We start from the raw sequence: 17,478 nt of genomic DNA, 5'->3' as shown, positions 1-17,478 counted from the left end.
CTGAAGGCCGGCGGCTTAATCGCCGGAGGCGCTATAAAAGCGCGCGCGCAAGAGTGACCAGGGCTGAGCTGCGTGGTGAGGTGCAAAGAAAAGAGCTGGGTCGTCAGAGGAGAGCTGAGTAAAAGGGTCCAAGAGGGAGCTGCGTGGTGAGGTGCAAAGAAAAGAGCTGGGTCGTCAGAGGAGAGCTGAGTAAAAGGGTCCAAGAGGGCTGAGCTGCGTGGTGAGGTGCAAAGAAAAGAGCTGGGTCGTCAGAGGAGAGCTGAGTAAAAGGAGGTCCAAGAGAGAGCTGCAAAGAGAGCTGGGTTGTGAGGTCAAAGAAAGAGAAGAGATCATCCAGCAGCGATTCTTGTTCAAAGGAGATCATCCAGGGAAGCACAAAGCCTGCTATTCGTCGCCTTGCTCGCCAGCAGCAGCGTCCACAGCAGCAGCAGCAGCAGCGTCCACAGCAGCAGCAGCAGCAGCGTCCACAGCAGCAACAACATTCAACAGCCGCTTGGGGCCTGGACGGCAGTTTGGAGCAGGGCCGCGAAGGAACGGCGGCTGCCCAATGCGCCGATCGTGCTGCAGGACCCGTTGGACTTCCCTCTCCCTCAAAACATCCACCTGCCATTCCTATCATCATTCCCCATGTGAGTCGTCTTCGTTTGTTCTGTCCTGGGTATTAATTAAGTCTGTTTAGATAAGCTAGCGATTTTCACTGTGTCTCTAAAAAGCTTCTGTATATTATTTTATTATCTTTCCTCCTCCTTGGTTTCTTTGAGCCTGTACATAGTAAATAAATTTAGTAGTATTTTCAACCTTTTGTCTTCTTCTTCTTCCCTTTCTTCACATCCGTCGTTTTAGTCTTTTCCTCATTGAATAGCTGTGGCGCGATACGGCCAACGTGCGGGTGAATCGGGTGAATCGGGGAAACTGTTAGGTCGCGGTGCCTCCGCTCGGCAAACATAACATCCTTAACCGCGGACCGTAACAATATATATATATATATATATATGGGGTGTACTTATATATATATGGGGGTATATATGGGGTGTATATATATATGCTGTCTTTATATATATATATACCATCTATGTACAACATACATATAGTACTTACAACCCTGAAAAAGAGTGAGTCATTGAAAAGGAGTAAAATCAACTGAATGTCTACCAAGTAGTGGAGGCAGCCAGTTGGCATTTGGTTCACAATGGGAGTCGAGGAACACCAGTACAGGAGCTGAGGCAAGGCGAGCACCCAAGGTACGGGCAACGAGAGGCCCTGCCCTCTGACGCAGACGAGTCAAACGTAAAGGTGGAAGGTCTTCTCTGTACCGAGACAATTTTCCTGCAACGTCTCCTGTAGGGTAAAACTGGTGCTATTGTTTTTTGTATTGTTATTCATTTACTGCATCTTTGCATTTCCTTTATTTCTGTTCATTCATTTATCCGTTCATGTTGAATTCATTCACTCAGTTAATTCAATCACCAATAATTGTGTTTCTGTTTCTTATCCATTTGTTGTGATTAATTTGCTTAGTGAATCAGAAAGCTAGCTCCTTGTTGTTAACTTATCGTCTATGGACACCACATACTCATCATCTGTCCTCAAGCAGAAAAGGATGAATAAAAACATACACAGAGAAACATTTGAACTTGCCCTCATCGCTGCTGTCATCTACGAGGATGATTTCTGCGAGGAGTGCAGGCGGTGTGCGGGACGAAAGAGCACGCAGTGTCCGAAGCAAAGCAGACCAGTGTTCATTGTGGTACGTGATCACCACAGAGACAGAAGGGAGAGAGCGTGGGTATCGCATGGAAGCACATCTAAAAAAAGAAAGTGACAATCAATGTTGGTCATTGTGATGAGAGACAGAGAGATGACAGAAAAACTGCTGCACTTAAAGATTATTTGAGGACTCAGGAGCACGGATCGTTGAGCTCGCCTGACCTGCTGTGCCTCGTGTCAGGGATAGCGCGATCAACACTGATTTTGCTGCTGACATGACCATTATAACCGTAGCTTTGGTAACCACTGAGCTTGACACGTCGGTCATAGGAAGAGTAAGTGTACGGTCTTCCTTGCTCTCCTGGGCCTGCAAGAACAAAGTGAAAAAAGAGCTGCAGTGCGAATCAATAAGGAAGGCAGATTTGCAGACCATTGTGTAGGTTTTTGGACAATCAGACATTGTAGTCATGACAACAGTGAATATGTAGAAAATGACACTAACATGCCTGTCTCTCCGGTAAGAGGTAAATTTCCCCCAATTACTCTTCCCTAATCTCTTCATGCGCTCATGCATATGCATGTCACCACCTTCTCTTGTGCGTGTCCCCCAGAGTGCTCAGTTACCAAGGCGTGCAGCTTGCAAACGTAAGGAGGTGTGGTTCTGATAATCGATCAGCTCGGTCTCATTATCCTGGGCTGTGCTCCGTGCCTGAAATGTACACAGCCGCAACATAATATAATCCTCTTATCACTGTATATATTGCACTGTGGTTATGTGGTGTAATTACTGTGATAATAACAACACGAGTTTGTAATTATTTTTATGGATAGCTGAGTTGCATAGAATTATTGCATTAATAGATATCGTGCTGTATGTCGTTTTTGGGCCCTATCTCTCGATGGTGAAGAATCACTTTAAACATTCTATTATCTGGATTCGGAACTTCACCAAAATTGAATCAATTGCTCTTTGTCAAACACCAACCTTTCCACCAACTTTCGTCCAAATTTGTCCATAATTTTTTTGACATATCCTGCTATATATCGTTTTGGGCCCTATCTCTCAATGGTGAAGAATCACTTAAAAATATAAAAATATATATCGTATCCGGATCTGGATTTGGATCTTCACCAAAATGTAACCATTTCGTCCTTGTCGCACACCCAACGTATCCACCAAATTTCGTTCCAATCTGTCCATAATTGTTTGAGATATCTTGCTATATATCGTTTTTAGCCCCGTCTCTCAATGGTGAAGCATCACTTAAGAATTAAAAAATTATAAGGTCCAGATACGGATCTTCACCAAAGTGTCATCAATTCGTCGTCCTTGTCACACACACAACCTGTCCACCATGTTTCGTCCTAATCCATCCATAACTTTTTGAGACATCCTGCTATGTATCGTTTTTGGCCCTATCTATCAATGGTGAAGAATCACTTAAAAATTAAATAAATATCATGTTCGAATCCATATTCAGATCTTCACCAAAATCGAATACGTTCTTCCTTGTCGCACACACAACCTGTCCACCAATTTTCGTTCCAATCTGTCCATAACTTTTTGAGATATCTTGCTATATATCGTTTTTAGCCCCGTCTCTCAATGGTGAAGCATCACTTAAGAATTAAAAAATTATAAGGTCCAGATACGGATCTTCACCAAAGTGTCATCAATTCGTCGTCCTTGTAACACACCCAACCTGTCCACCAAGTTTCGTCTGAATCCATCCATACCTTTTTGAGACATCCTGCTTTGTATCGTTTTTGGCCCTATCTATCAATGGTGAAGGATCACTTAAAAATTAAATAAATATCATGTTCGAATCCATATTCAGATCTTCACCAAAATCGAATACATTCTTCCTTGTCAGACACACAACCTGTCCACCGAGTTTCGTCCGAATCCGTCCATAACTTTTTGAGATATCCTGCTCACAGATAGACAGACAGGGGTGAAAACATCACCCTCGGTGGCAGAAGTAATAATGATCCTCCCAGCATCCATGAAACTACAGTATCATAAACCATCTACATATTAGGTACAAAAACTGTTTTTTATCTCCACCCTCCTCTCCCCCACCCATATGTCATTTGCATTATCCTTTTTTTTTTCTCTTCTCACAATCATTTTTTAAATTTGCTTCTGCTTCCTCCTTTCTGTAGGCAATATGTAATTGAAGGAGGTGACTGGTGTTATTTCATCTTTACTGGAGCTTATTGATGAGCCAAGCATGGAACATTTGAAGACCCCCGACCTCCAAGATGATTGCTTCTATTTTACGCAGCCTGTCTTCTCCAGTGAACATGGCAGTGTCGTCTTCTTGTGAAAGTGTCAGTGTCAACACAAAGTATATACGAGCTCCGCCATATTGTTTAGCCAAAAAAACTTGGCCACCACCGTACGCCATGTAGTTTCATGACTGGAGAGAATAGTAAATAGTGGTCACATAACCGAGCCACCAATAAGCTCAACCACATCTTTGGTCCCTCCTGTATTTGTGCTCAAGACCATGAAAATACCCTCCAAATGGAAAATTGAGAGGAGTGCACCATGAAGGAGTTCTACAATCGACATGACATTTGTATATTCACCATCTCTGAGCCACGTCACCTTCATTATTTTTTGGGGTACACCTGGGTGAGTGGAGGAGATATGTAACAGGAAAAAAGGAACAATAGAAAGAGAGAGGGGAAAGATACACGACTTCTCAGACATCATGGCTGCGGACATCACCAGCATATTCTCGCTGAACCCACCTGGCGCGACACCACTGCTGGAGCGTTGTTGTTTTTCCCCACAATGCTCAGCGACACGAGAACAATGGCTGTGAGGCACAGGCAGGTTCCCGCCTCGCCCCGCCGGACCATGGCTGACCATGGAACACCAAGCCGAACCCGGGGTGCACAGGTGGAACAGGTGGAGTGCAATTCTCTCGGGAGATGGCGATGACGGCCGAAGGGTTTGAAACTGAAAAGCTAAGTCTCCTGAATGAATTGAGGCACAGACATGATGGGAGTGAAGTGGTGAAAGAACATCAAGGTTGGGTGAAGCTGACAACAGACATTACTAAAAGTGATACTGTGTGATGGAACATGAGGGTGGAGTTTTTGAAAGAAAATGGAAGTTTTATGCTGGGGTTAGATAAAGATGGCAGCTTTCAAAAAGATGTTTGGGATATGTGAGATCATGAGCAAGTTGAAAAACAAAAGTAGGACTATCGGGGTCGTCACTTGGCTGTGGTTGTACCCCCATTGCAAATCCGGGGCCAAATCCCCCCATTCTTCGTCCTCATGGATTTGTCAGGCTAGGGCGGTCACGGTAATTGGTCCCCATGCATAGACCAGCCATTTCCCTATTGTTGTCCCTCTCTCTCTCTCTCTGTGTCCCTCTCTCTCTCTCTCTCTCTCTCTGTGTCCCTCTCTCTCTTTCTCTCTCTGTCTCTCTGTGTGTGTCTCTCTCTCTCTCTGTGTGTCCCTCTCTCTCTGTGTCCCTCTCTCTCTGTGTCCCTCTCTCTCTGTGTCCCTCTCTCTCTGTGTCCCTCTCTCTGTGTGCCTCTCTCTCTGTGTCCCACTCTCTCTGTGTTCCTCTCTCTCTGTGTTCCTCTCTCTCTCTCTTTCTCTCTCTCAACTGTGTCCCCCTCTCTCTCTCTCTCTCTCTCTCTCTCTCTCTCTGTGTCCCTCTCTCTCTCTCTCTTTCTCTCTCTCTCAACTGTGTCCCCCCCTCTCTCTCTCTCTCTGTGTCCCTCTCTCTCTCTCTCTCTGTGTGCCTCTCTCTCTGTGTCCCTCTCTCTCTGTGCCCCTCTCTGTGTGCCTCTCTCTCTGTGTGCCTCTCTCTCTGTGTGCCTCTCTCTCTGTGTGCCTCTCTCTCTCTTTCTCTCTCTGTGTCCCCCCCCCCCCTCTCTCTCTCTCTCTCTCTCTCTCTTTCTCTCTCTGTGTGCCTCTCTCTGTGTCCCTCTCTCTCTCTCTCTCTTTCTCTCTCTGTGTGCCTCTCTCTGTGTCCCTCTCTCTCTCTCTCTTTCTCTCTCTCTCTGTGTCTCTCTCTCTCTCTCTCTCTCTCTCTCTCTCTCTCTCTCTCTCTCTCTCTCTCTTTGTCATCTCTTGTCATCTCTGTTTCTGTATCTGAGCCGAATCTTTTGTAAATTCAAAATTGTTTTTTCTGTTACAATCTTTGTTTACGGACTTGCATGTAATACTAGGAAAAACTCTGTGATTTTTCTTTTGAATTTTTTGCTTGGAATTGCTAAGCTTGCAATTTATAAAACCAGAAAAGCCAGATTAGGTAGTGGAAAAAATGAAAATGCACTTTTTTGTTTCATCGGGATGGTGTCAGCACGTATAAAGCTCGAACATGCTTATCATGTAAACATGGGGAACCTTCTTGTGTTTGAAGAGTTATGGGGCATGGGGGGTTTTTGTGCAAATGCATTGGAAATGAGGTTGTGATTTGTATGTAAAGTGGAGTTGGAATACTTTGGTTTTATACTTTTATAATAAAAGGACACAAAAAGTCAAAGTCTCTCTCTCTCTCTCTGTGTATCTCTGTATCTCTGTATCTCTCCCTCTCTGTGTATCTCTGTATCTCTCCCTCTCTGTCTCTCTCTCTCTCTCTCTCTCTCTCTCTCTCTCTCTCTGTGTGTCTCTCGCTCTCTCTCTCTCTGTCTCTCTCTCTGTCTCTCTCTGTGTTCCTCTCTCTCTGTGTCCCTCTCTCTGTGTCCCTCTCTCTCTGTGTGTCCCTCTCTCTGTCTGTATGTCCCTCTCTCTCTTTCTCTTTCTCGCTCTGTGTGCCTATCTTTTTATGTGTCCCTCTCTCTCTGTCTTTCTCTTTCTCTCTCTTTCTCTCCCTCTGTCTCTCTCGCTCTGTGTCCCTCTATCTGTGTGTGTGTGTGTGTGTGTGTGTGTGTGTCTCTCTATGTCTCTCTCTCTCTGTGTGTGTATCTATCTCTCTCTCTCTCTCTCTCTCTCTCTGTCCCTCTCTCTCTCTGTGTGTCTGTGTGTCTCCCTCTCCCTCTCTCGTTCTCTGTCTCTCTCTGTGTGTGTGTCTCTCTCTTGCTCTCTGTGTGTGTGTCTCTCCCTCTCTGTCTCTCTCTCTCTCTCCGTCTCTCTCTGTAAGGTATCTCGACAAACTACGATCGATTGTAGCACACGTTTATTGACTCTACCGATACAGGCCCGATTCACTGCAGCGCCATCCGAGCTGGGCCGTAACTTCCGGAAAAACCGAAATAAACCCATTTGCAGCTTCATACATGACATCCTCCCCTTTAAGTCCAAAATTACCAAGAGCAACACGTGCGAGACTTCCAAAATTGACATTTCAAAAGCAACATTTCCAAAACATGTGAAAATGTGTGTGCAAACGATTATGAGAATAATGAAAATACCGGTATGTGGAGCTATGCTCGCACGATAAAGCCGGACAAAATGGACGACACCAGGAATGAAGTTTCACTGAGCTATTTATTCGAGCTCAACTCGAAAGAACTCAAAAGCACTGAATAGCCCGTTAACACGGGCGGCGATTTATATCAAAAGTTCACCACACAAAAGCCACGCCTCTCAGGTGGGGCGTGGTATGCAAATAAGTCAGCCACGCCTCTCAACGGGGCGTGGTATGCAAATCGAGAGTCCGCCCGGGCAAGGCAAGTCCGGACACGTCCGGGCGAGTCCGGGAAAGTAACCGCCCGCCGGTTACGTCATCGGCCGGTGCAAGGTGATTGTGTCATGCTTCCGGTAACCGCTACAGGTACGTGAAAATAGAACGTGTGTCATCGTGAAAATAGAACGTGTGTCATCGTGAAAATAGAACATGTTCAAAGATTCAACAGGTCGGGTGCTTTCTCTCCCTCTCTCTACACAGAGAGAGAGAGAGGCATGCTCGCACATTGAGCGTCGCGGTGGACCAGTGGCAGTGTATACAGAGTCCGAGGTGATTCCTTTGGTCTCCACGAAGGGTGTAGCGTTCGCAGAGGCTTTCGGGGCATCTGAGCCGGCTGTAGCGGCCACGACGATCTCCGGCAGAGGTGGGTCGAACTGTTGTCCTGACTGTGACGATGCTACAGGCTCCATCGACTCACAGTGACGGTAGGTTATGTGGTCCTGATGTCGACGAATTGCGCGGCCGTCCTGCAGGCGAATCACACAGGACAGTGGACCTGGCTTCTCGATGATGTCTCCCGGTAGCCACGTCGCACCTACACCAAAATTTCGGGCAAACACTGGATCTCCGATGTTGATACAGCGACTGTTGGACGACTTATCGTGCACCAACTTTTGATTAAGCTGGCTCTGATAAACATTTGATGATATGTCTGGTTTGATGTTGTCAAGTGTCGATCTCAAGTATCGTTTCATCAATAACTCAGACGGAGCTGCACCGGTTGTGGATTGTGGCGTCATGCGATCTTTGAACAGGAGACGAGACAGCTTTGTTTCCAGGTTTCCCTCCTGAAGTTTCTGCAATCTGGATTTGATGATTCCCACGGATCGTTCAGCCAAGCCATTTGAAGCCTGGTGATGTGGGCTGACAAATTTATAGACTAGGAATATAATCTCAAAAAATTACGTGAGGGGTAACTGTTTGTTACAAGCTGGCACCCATGCTAGGATTGAACCATGACACCTCCTGAGCAATATTAGCCTGGATGACACTTGATATTTTGATTTGGGACCTCAGTGGGTTATTTTGTGAAAAAGGTCAATCGCGAAATATCTGATTTTCTCGAAAATACAAAAATGTCAATAAAATGACCAATAATTCAGTTACAAACTTATTTTTGGTGTCAAAATGAGCAGAATAACAATACATATTGTAAAAATATTGGTTTATACTATAATATCGGGAAATTTTACAAAGAATGGCAAAAAATACAAAAAATGCCGAATAATTATTTCTGTTTCACTGTAAACATATAATAAAAATTGCAATAACTTCACAAATAAACATCCCATGCATATGTTTTAGGTATCAAAATCATTCATTATTATTCCCTCACATAACAGTAACAGACAATTGGTTTACAACTGTGAATAAGACTGATTAATTACAACAAACATAACCCACCCCCCATAAATGTTGTTGCAACAGTCGGCTGTACCATGGTTTAACGATCGTTACATTCCCACCACAGCGTACGATTTGCTTTGCTTTTTTCATTACATATTTCTTGTTTATTCATTTTCAAATCGTAATGAATATCTATACAAATATAATATCAATTAAATATACATAATCCGTACATATTTGTACCATAACCACTAACCAGTTTGTGATATAATATATATATCTAATGTTGCCAAAAGTTGTTTGTTTTGTTAATCATGTTAAATAATCTTGGCTTATCAAAATGGTGTCGGTTTTAGCTTCTGGATCTAACGTATTTTTCTTTTGAACAGGTGCTGATCAGCAGTGGCGTCATGACACCAGCAGCACACATACAGCCGAGAAAAAGAAGCGTGGACACTACAACTAATTGGAACATTTGCTTTATATGTCAGAAACAGTCTAACAAACCAACTAGAAAGCTTGGAAGCAACGGCCTGGAGAGAGTGCAGCATGCACTGAGTGAGCGCAAAAAATACCAAGACTATGCAAGGTGGGACGTAGTGGAGAGATTGGAAGCTGCAAGTTTTCAATCTGTATCTGGTGACACTGAATTTGTTTATCACAAAGACTGTTATGGCACTTTCACAAGTGCTATGCATCTCAGTAGATTGAAAAAAAAAATTGAAACTAAGACCTCCTGTGCAGAGGAGGGTGCTTCGACCAACGCAGGTGACCAAGCCTCTCAGGTACTGCGAAGCAAGGCCAAGGCATTGAACACGGACCTGTGTGTTTTCTGCCAGCAAACGTCCAAAGACAAGACCTGACTTGCAGCATCCCTGTCATTCTCTAAAAAGCTGCTTCTAGCCGCTCAGACTGACCCTCTCTTGAGCTGCAGATTGGCTTGTGTGAACGACCTCATAGCTGGAGATGTACGGTACCATCTCAAATGTTATGTCAACTACACACAAAAAGCTGGCCGTGAGCATGATCCAATGATGCAGCCAAACCCTAGGGAGATTTGTCTGAAAACTGTCGCACATGAGATTTCTATTGGCATCACCAAGGGAGAAATATACAGCCTATTAGATGTGTGGGAACGATACTCTGAATTGATGGCTAAATGTCAGGTTGATGCTGGAAGTTACAAGCAACACAGGACACATTTCAAGTACAAACTACAAGATCTCCTTAAAGGAGAAATCGACTTCGTTCCGCAACTTGACCCACAAAAAGCACAATTGTTGTTCCCCACCGTACCAGCGCGAATTGTTGTACAGGCCTTGAAAGAGACAACAGATACAATTGATGATACAACCTCTGAAGGCTACGAGCATGGTTTGCGTGCAAGTCAATTTGTAGATCAGGATATGGAGCAGGTCTTAGCATTACACCACACAGCTCTACGTATAAGAGCAGATATACGAGACTCGCCCTCTTATAACGACTGTTCCTCTGTCAACGCAGACAACGCAGCTAAAATTATTCCCGAGAGTCTCTTCATGTTACTCAGTGTACTTCTGACAGGCGAGCCAGGAGAAACAGAAGTTGATGACACAACAAGGATGTTATCTCTCAGTATAGCCCAAGATGTTGTACATGCCGTCTCCAAAGGGAAAGCGCTGACACCAAAGCATGTTGGGCTTGGAATGACCCTTCACCAAGCAACTCGTTTCAAGGACCTGGTGAACATATTTCACAAGGCCGGACACTGCATCAGTTACAGTCACGTTCAACGTGTAGATACCACACTAGCGCAGCACGTACTGGACAACTCAACGAAAAAGGATCAGTTTCCTGTCCCACCAAACCTTGTCGAAGGCCGGTTTCTCCAATTTTCTGCTGATAATATCGATATTATAGAAGAAACCCTCGATGGGAAGGGAACATTCCACGCAACGCAGGTGATTGCTTTCCAGAGAGGGGCGTCACAACACCACAGTGGACAAGCACTGCAAATGGGACAAGCAAGGTCACTCAAGGTACCAGCGGAGCTACAGCAGCTTACGCCTGCACCAGACTGCGGTGCACGTGCCCAGCCACGATTTGATACAGAAGTGAAGACTAATAGCTACACACCAGACCCAGACATGAAAAAGAGAGCAAACATCAAAGACCTTTCGTGGCTTCTTGTCCGACATTACAGCAGTCCAAATCGATCAGTTCCAGCATGGACAGGTTTCAATCAATGCGTCATCAATGATACACAAGAAACAACAACCGTGGGTTACTTACCTATCATCAATGCTCCGGCACATGAGAGGGACACCTTGTGGACAGTTATACTTCGTTGCTTACGAATCACACAGGAGCTGAACCCTGGCCAGTCCACTGTATTGACGCTGGATGAACAACTGTATGCGAAGGCAAAGGAACTGCAGTGGGAGAATCATGACACATGTAAAACTCTCTTTCTGCGTCTGGGGGGTTTCCACATAGCCAAGAACTTCATGAGAGCCATTGGGCAACACTATGCAGATTCTGGCCTTCAACAGATATGGTCCGAAAGTTTGGTGTATGGCGAGAACACCCCAAAACAACATGATGGCGGAATCATCCAACCGCACGACCAGATCCCACAAACTGACAGTGGAGGCACTCTGGCAGATCATGTGGCCACATTTCCTCGCATGGGCACAAGATCAAGGGGTCAGAGAACAAGAACTACAACAACTGTCGGAAGAAGTAGCACAATCTTTGGATGGACTTGGGGATCTTGAACAAACGATTAATCCATCTGAAGCATTGGGCAAACTGAAGGAAGCAGTGAAGGATGCGCATCTCCTTGAACTCCTGGAGCAGTATGACAAAACCTTATCTCCAACAGGTCTCTATTGGAGACACTACATGAAAATGGTATTGGTCTTGCTGCAGTTCATATGCGCAGAACGAACCGGAGACTGGCAGATGCATAAGTCAGCATTTATGGCCATGCTGCCTTGGTTTGCTCACTACGACCACACAAACTACACACGCTGGGGAGTGATATATGGTGCTGATATAAGTCAACTAGACAGTTCACATCCAGATGTCTACCAACAATTCATGGATGGTGACTTTGTTGTGAAATCAACACGCAAGAGCTTCAACCAAATTAGCACTGATCTTGCACTGGAGCACGTTAACAAAGTCGGGAAAGTCGCTGGTGGTCTGATAGGAATAACTCGAACAGACAGTGCAAGGGACAAATGGTGCCTGACATACAACGAGCAAAGCCGAATTGTTGACGAGACCACTTCAATGTTTGGCATGGCAATCGATGACACAGAGTATGCACCATCTGCGTACAAAGATGTCGGTCCAGCAAGAATAAAGAGGGACAGAGAAGATGTTCAAAAGCTACAGGAACAGTTCTCACGATTCCAAATATTTGACAGTGAGAGCAACTTAGGCGACGAGTTGACCTGTCTGATGACAATGGATGTTGCCCCTGAAAACATCAAGGACGCTTTACTGACCGCTGAAACCCATGGAGAATCAAAGATCAAAGAATTTGTGGAATCACGGATTTGCAAACAAGACGTCGGCTTTCATGTAAAATTGAAACAGTCACAGAGTCCTACACTGACGACAATGTACACACTAGAAAAGATGAAGGATGCTAGTCAAAAGCGTCAAACCATCAAAGCAGACAGGCTTCTGTTCCAGCGGCTTCTTGTGGCACAGGACTCCGGACGTGATATAGACCTTAAAAGTATTCTGAGTCATGAACTAACACCGGTACCACTCTCATTGGCAGACACGGCAGGAAGCCTACGTCCTACGAATAAAGCTGCGCTCGGGAAGATCTTGGAGGGTGGAGTAACTGTCGAGGTCCTGCCAGTGTCTTCGCTTAAGACATGTTTTATCATAGATGGTCAGGCATTGGTACAAGCCATTGGAAAACCAACGGGGGCAAAGTCATTTGGAGATCTGGCTGATTTCTTCAATGCATCAGTGTTCAGTCATTTTAATCAGCACTGCTCAAGAGTCGATGTGGTTTTCGATCGATATCGTATGACATCAATCAAGTCTGGGACCCGGGAAAGGAGAGAGGGCGAGTACGTTCTATCCGGCGCAAGATCGACAGCAAAGAGATTCCACTCCCTGCCAACTGGAAGCAGTTCATGGACTTACCAGAAAACAAGGCAAATCTGACCAACTTTCTCAGCGATCAAATGATGTTGGAGGCAAAAAAGAGCCGACCCACTTGTGAGTCGATCACTGCAGGTGGGTTTGAGGAAGAAACCAAAGTAGCATCGTCACTGGGGTCTGATGTTGAACAGCTGCAATCATCTCACGAGGAGGCCGATACACGTATAATAGTGCATGCCAAGGCGGCCTATATGGATGGATACGAACGGATCATAGTCTCGTGCAGGGACACCGACGTATTGGTACTGCTCACACACTTCGCGGGACAATTAAGTGGAGAGCTCTGGATGAGAGCTGGCACAAGGCAGCAACGGCGCTATGTGGCTGTGCACGACATACAGTTGACACCGACCATGCAGCGTAACATCCTGGCGTACCATGCGGTTACAGGATGTGACACAGTCAGTCAACCAAGTCGACACGGGAAAAAGACGACATGGAAGGTATTCCAGCAACACGGAGCATTGCTTAATGACCTCGGACGTGGCACACTGTCAGAATCCACCATACGGAGTGTGGAAGAGTTCTTCTGCCACATTTACTCACCAGCTTCGGACTAAACTAACATCAACGATGTGCGATACCGCATGTTTCAAAAGGGCAACAAAGACCAAGAAAAGCTTCCGCCAACTCGAAAATGTCTTGAGCAACACATCAAACGCGCACACCACCAGGCTCAGGTGTGGTACCAGGCAGATGTACCAATCCCTGAAATCGAGTCGCCCATTGGAAGTGGATGGTACGAGAATGCTACAAGGAGACTACACCCACACGTCAGTGTGGATGATCCTCTGCCAAACGAGTTCACAGACATAGTCTGCTGCAAGTGCAAAAATTGTGCAACTGCCAGATGCTCTTGTAGGGCCAAGAACTTGAAGTGCATAGCTGCGTGTACCTGTAATAACGGAGTGTGTCACAACCCATACAGTGTGGCAATTGAAACGGACTCTGAGTGACTTCAACACGACATTCTTTTATTTCATTTCATGTACATGTAAACTTGCACATATGCAATTAGCAGCATTTTCAGTCCATGGTTACTTGTTTATATGACATCAATATCATGTTCTTACAAATATTACCGGTTAGCGAATCTTAAGTTTCACTAGGGGGGTGGGTTATGTTTGTTGTAATTAATCGGTCTTATTCACAGTTGTAAACCAATTGTCTGTTACTGTTATGTGAGGGAATAATAATGAATGATTTTGATACCTAAAACATATGCATGGGATGTTTATTTGTGAAGTTATTGCAATTTTTGTTATATGTTTACGGTGAAACCGAAATAATTATTCGGCATTTTTTGTATTTTTTGCCATTCTTTATAAAATTTCCCGATATTATAGTATAAACCAATATTTTTACAATATGTATTGTTATTCTGCTCATTTTGACACCAAAAATAAGTTTGTAACTGAATTATTGGTCATTTTATTGACATTTTTGTATTTTCGAGAAAATCAGATATTTCGCGATTGACCTTTTTCACAAAATAACCCACTGTGAGGTCCCAAATCAAAATATCAAGTGTCATCCAGGCTAATATTGCTCAGGAGGTGTCATGGTTCAATCCTAGCATGGGTGCCAGCTTGTAACAAACAGTTACCCCTCATGTGATTTCTGGGCCCCTTTTCAGATAATATTCCTAGTCTATTATGTTTGATGCCGTTCCGACGTGTGAACTCGGCAAACTCGGAACTGGAAAAACACGAATCGTTATCACTCACGATCATCCTGGGCAGACCATGAGTGGCGAAACAGCGTCTGAGTCTTTCGATGACAATGGCTGACATAGTACCATGCGTCACATCGGCATTGATCCATTTTGTGTGCGCGTCTGTGATTATTAGAATCATGCTGCCGTTAATAGGCCTGGCATAATCAAGATGTAGGCGATGCCAAGGTTCACTGGGCCATTCCCAGGGATGCAGTGGCGCTTTCGCAGGTGTATTCCGGGTGCTCTGGCAGGGGTAACAATGTCGAACATGATGTTCGATATCAGCATCAAGATTCGGCCACCACACATAGTTTCTGGCGAGTGACTTAATCTTCACAATTCCGGGGTGACAGTCATGGATTTCATCCATGACCCTGGAACGCAGAACGCAGACCCTGGAACGGAACGACATCCCCAGAGTAGGCAACCATTTTCCACGCTGAGTTCGTTTTTACATGCTTTAAAAGCCGCAAAAGCTGGGTCACCCTCAGGTAGCAAATGCCATCCAAGCTGTACAGGCTTGACAGTTCTGGACAGAACGGGGTCTCTTCGAGTATGAGTGCGGATCTGGCCGGAATCGATAGCACAATCTTCCAGATGATCCATCAGTGCGATAATGGATCCTGGTGTAGGCGAATCATCAACGGATTCTGGAAGGGGTAACCGACTCATGGCATCTGCATTTGTGATAGACGAACCGGGCTTATAACATATTGTGTAGTCATAAGCAGTGAGAAACAGGGACCATCGGATGATCCTGGGCGGTAGTGTGTCAGATGTCGCCTTAGTTGGACCAAACAGACTGATCAGCAGCTTGTGATCAGTGCGAATCGTGAAATGATGTCCAAGAAGGTACTGGCGAAATTTGCTGACGCCGAAAACGATTCCCAATCCTTCCTTGTGAAGTTGGGAATAGTTCTTCTCTGCCGGGACAACGTTCTGGATGCAAATGCAACAGGTCTTTCCATACCATCAGGCATCACTTGTGATAATACACTCCCCACTCCATACCGACAGGCATCGCATGTCAGCACAAGATCCTTCTCTGGATCAAAATGAACGAGAACATTGGACGATTTGAGCAGATCCTTAGAGGTCTGGAATGCTGATTGTTCAGTGGATCCCCAACTCCAGGAGACTCCTTTCCTCAAAAGCCGATAAAGGGGCCCCAAAACGTCAGTCACATTCGGGATGTAACGACCATAGAACTGAAGCAAACCGAGGTATGACTTCAATTCAGTCACGTCTCGTGGAGCAGGGGCATCCTTGATAGCTCGGACTTTCTCATCTGTCGGGTGTAGACCCTCGGCATCAATCATATGACCCAGGTACGTGACTGATGGCACCATAAACTTGCACTTGTCTCGACACAAACGTAGGCCGGAGTCTGAAATCTTCTTCAGAACTCTATCCAGGTTTTGTAGATGTTCCGCGTCCGTACGACCAGTAACCAGAATAGTATCCTGGTAACAAATGACATTGCGTTCGGCGACAAACAAACTGTCCATGACATGCGGATACATTCCAGGTGCAGATTTCACTCCAAAACTGAGTCGGTGGTACCTGTACAACCCACGATGTGTGTTGATGGTAAGATACTGTTTCGAATTCTCGTCCAAGCGGAGCTGTAGATAGGCGGATTTGAGATCGAGTTTCGTAAAAGTCTTGCCTCCCGTGAGACGAGCATAGAGGTCTTCGATCCTCGGGATTGGATATTTATCCAATGAAGAACACTTGTTCGCGGTCATTTTGTAATCTCCACATATGCGGATGGACTGGTCCGATTTTATGACCGGAACGATGGGTGCCGCCCATTCGGCATACTGGATTTGCTCGATGATGCCCAGATTTTCAAGATGATTCAGTTCCTTGTCAATCCGTTCCCACAGGGCGAAAGGGACTGGGCGAGCTCTGCAAAATATAGGATTGGCATCCCGGTCAACACTGAGTTTAGCCGTACGTCCTTTCAAGGTTCCAAGCTCATCCTTGAAGACATCCGGGTACGTATCCAGCACATTTTTGAGTGTGTATGCTGCGGTGACAAGGGACCATACATGGCGCCTTACATGGCGACGAGGATAAACATCTAGATCATGACTTCTTTCAGCCATATCGATGAATTCGACCCTCATGAGGGAGATTTTGACACGTATTCTGAGCGGTTGTCTTTTTACTTCGAGGTGAACGGCATCGCGACCGAAGCCCGGATGAAGGCCGTCTTCCTGTCTGTTTGCGGGGGTGAGACGTTCACACTCGTTAAAAACCTGATTCGGCCTCGGACAATCCAGGAGCTCACGTATGCACAGCTCAAGGCCGCTTTGAAGGAACATTGTAATCCATCTCCTTCAGTCATCCTGTGTCGGTTTAATTTTTACATGTGCAGACAGCATCAAGGTCAGTCGATCACAGACTTCATTGCACACCTCAAAAAACTGTCACATATGTGTGAGTTTGGGGACAAGATTGATGACATGCTCCGTGATTTGCTGGTGGTTGGCATGTCCGATGACCGCACTCGTAGACGCCTGATAGCTGAGAGAAGACTGACGTTCCAAAATGCCAGAGACACTGCCATTTCCATGGAAAGTGCTGAATGCAACGCTACAAGCATTGCGTTGTTACTACAACTACAACGCTACAACTCGCTCAGCTTGTACCAGCCCTGCTGTGAATCGGTTGGATCATGATCAGCCAAAACGTTGGAACAAGGCTCCTCGTCAGAAGCCAGTGCAGTCTCAAACACACAACAAATGTTTTCGGTGCAACGGAAAGCACCCTCCGGAGACGTGTCGGTTCAAAGATGCGACCTGCCATTTCTGTTCGAAAACTGGCCATATTGCTCCAGCTTGCATCACTCACAAATCGGGAAAAGGGAAAG

The 17,478-nt window shown here is 45.5% G+C and overlaps 2 protein-coding genes across 3 annotated transcripts in view; one reads left to right on the top strand and one right to left on the bottom strand.

Moving 5' to 3' along the window:
* The window catches only part of TIMM10B (translocase of inner mitochondrial membrane 10B), a 512,565-nt gene that overhangs the window by 404,119 nt on the left and 90,968 nt on the right, over nucleotides 1-17,478 (top strand). The window lies entirely within an intron of this gene.
* LOC137426532 (polypeptide N-acetylgalactosaminyltransferase 10) overlaps nucleotides 1-17,478 on the bottom strand; it is a 77,251-nt gene that overhangs the window by 44,229 nt on the left and 15,544 nt on the right. Inside the window, exons 2-6 of one of the 2 annotated variants that reach the window (XM_078775299.1) lie at nucleotides 4,468-4,695; nucleotides 2,332-2,416; nucleotides 1,930-2,074; nucleotides 1,639-1,805; nucleotides 1,153-1,338 (exon numbers count right to left, since the gene is read on the bottom strand). In XM_078775299.1, the coding sequence (XP_078631425.1) occupies nucleotides 1,153-1,338; nucleotides 1,639-1,805; nucleotides 1,930-2,074; nucleotides 2,332-2,416; nucleotides 4,468-4,578 (694 nt within the window). In that variant the 5' untranslated portion in view covers nucleotides 4,579-4,695. Of the gene's footprint in view, nucleotides 1-1,152; nucleotides 1,339-1,638; nucleotides 1,806-1,929; nucleotides 2,075-2,331; nucleotides 2,417-4,467; nucleotides 4,696-17,478 lie in introns of those variants that run through there. The other variant, XM_078775302.1, reaches the window with a different exon arrangement.

The sequence above is a fragment of the Myxine glutinosa genome, chromosome 1 (assembly GCF_964187855.1).
Source record: "Myxine glutinosa chromosome 1, kmMyxGlut1.1, whole genome shotgun sequence".
Taxonomy (NCBI): Eukaryota; Metazoa; Chordata; class Myxini; order Myxiniformes; family Myxinidae; genus Myxine; species Myxine glutinosa.
Note: the sequence above shows the minus strand (reverse complement) of the source record. Positions and strands in the feature narration are given on the sequence as shown.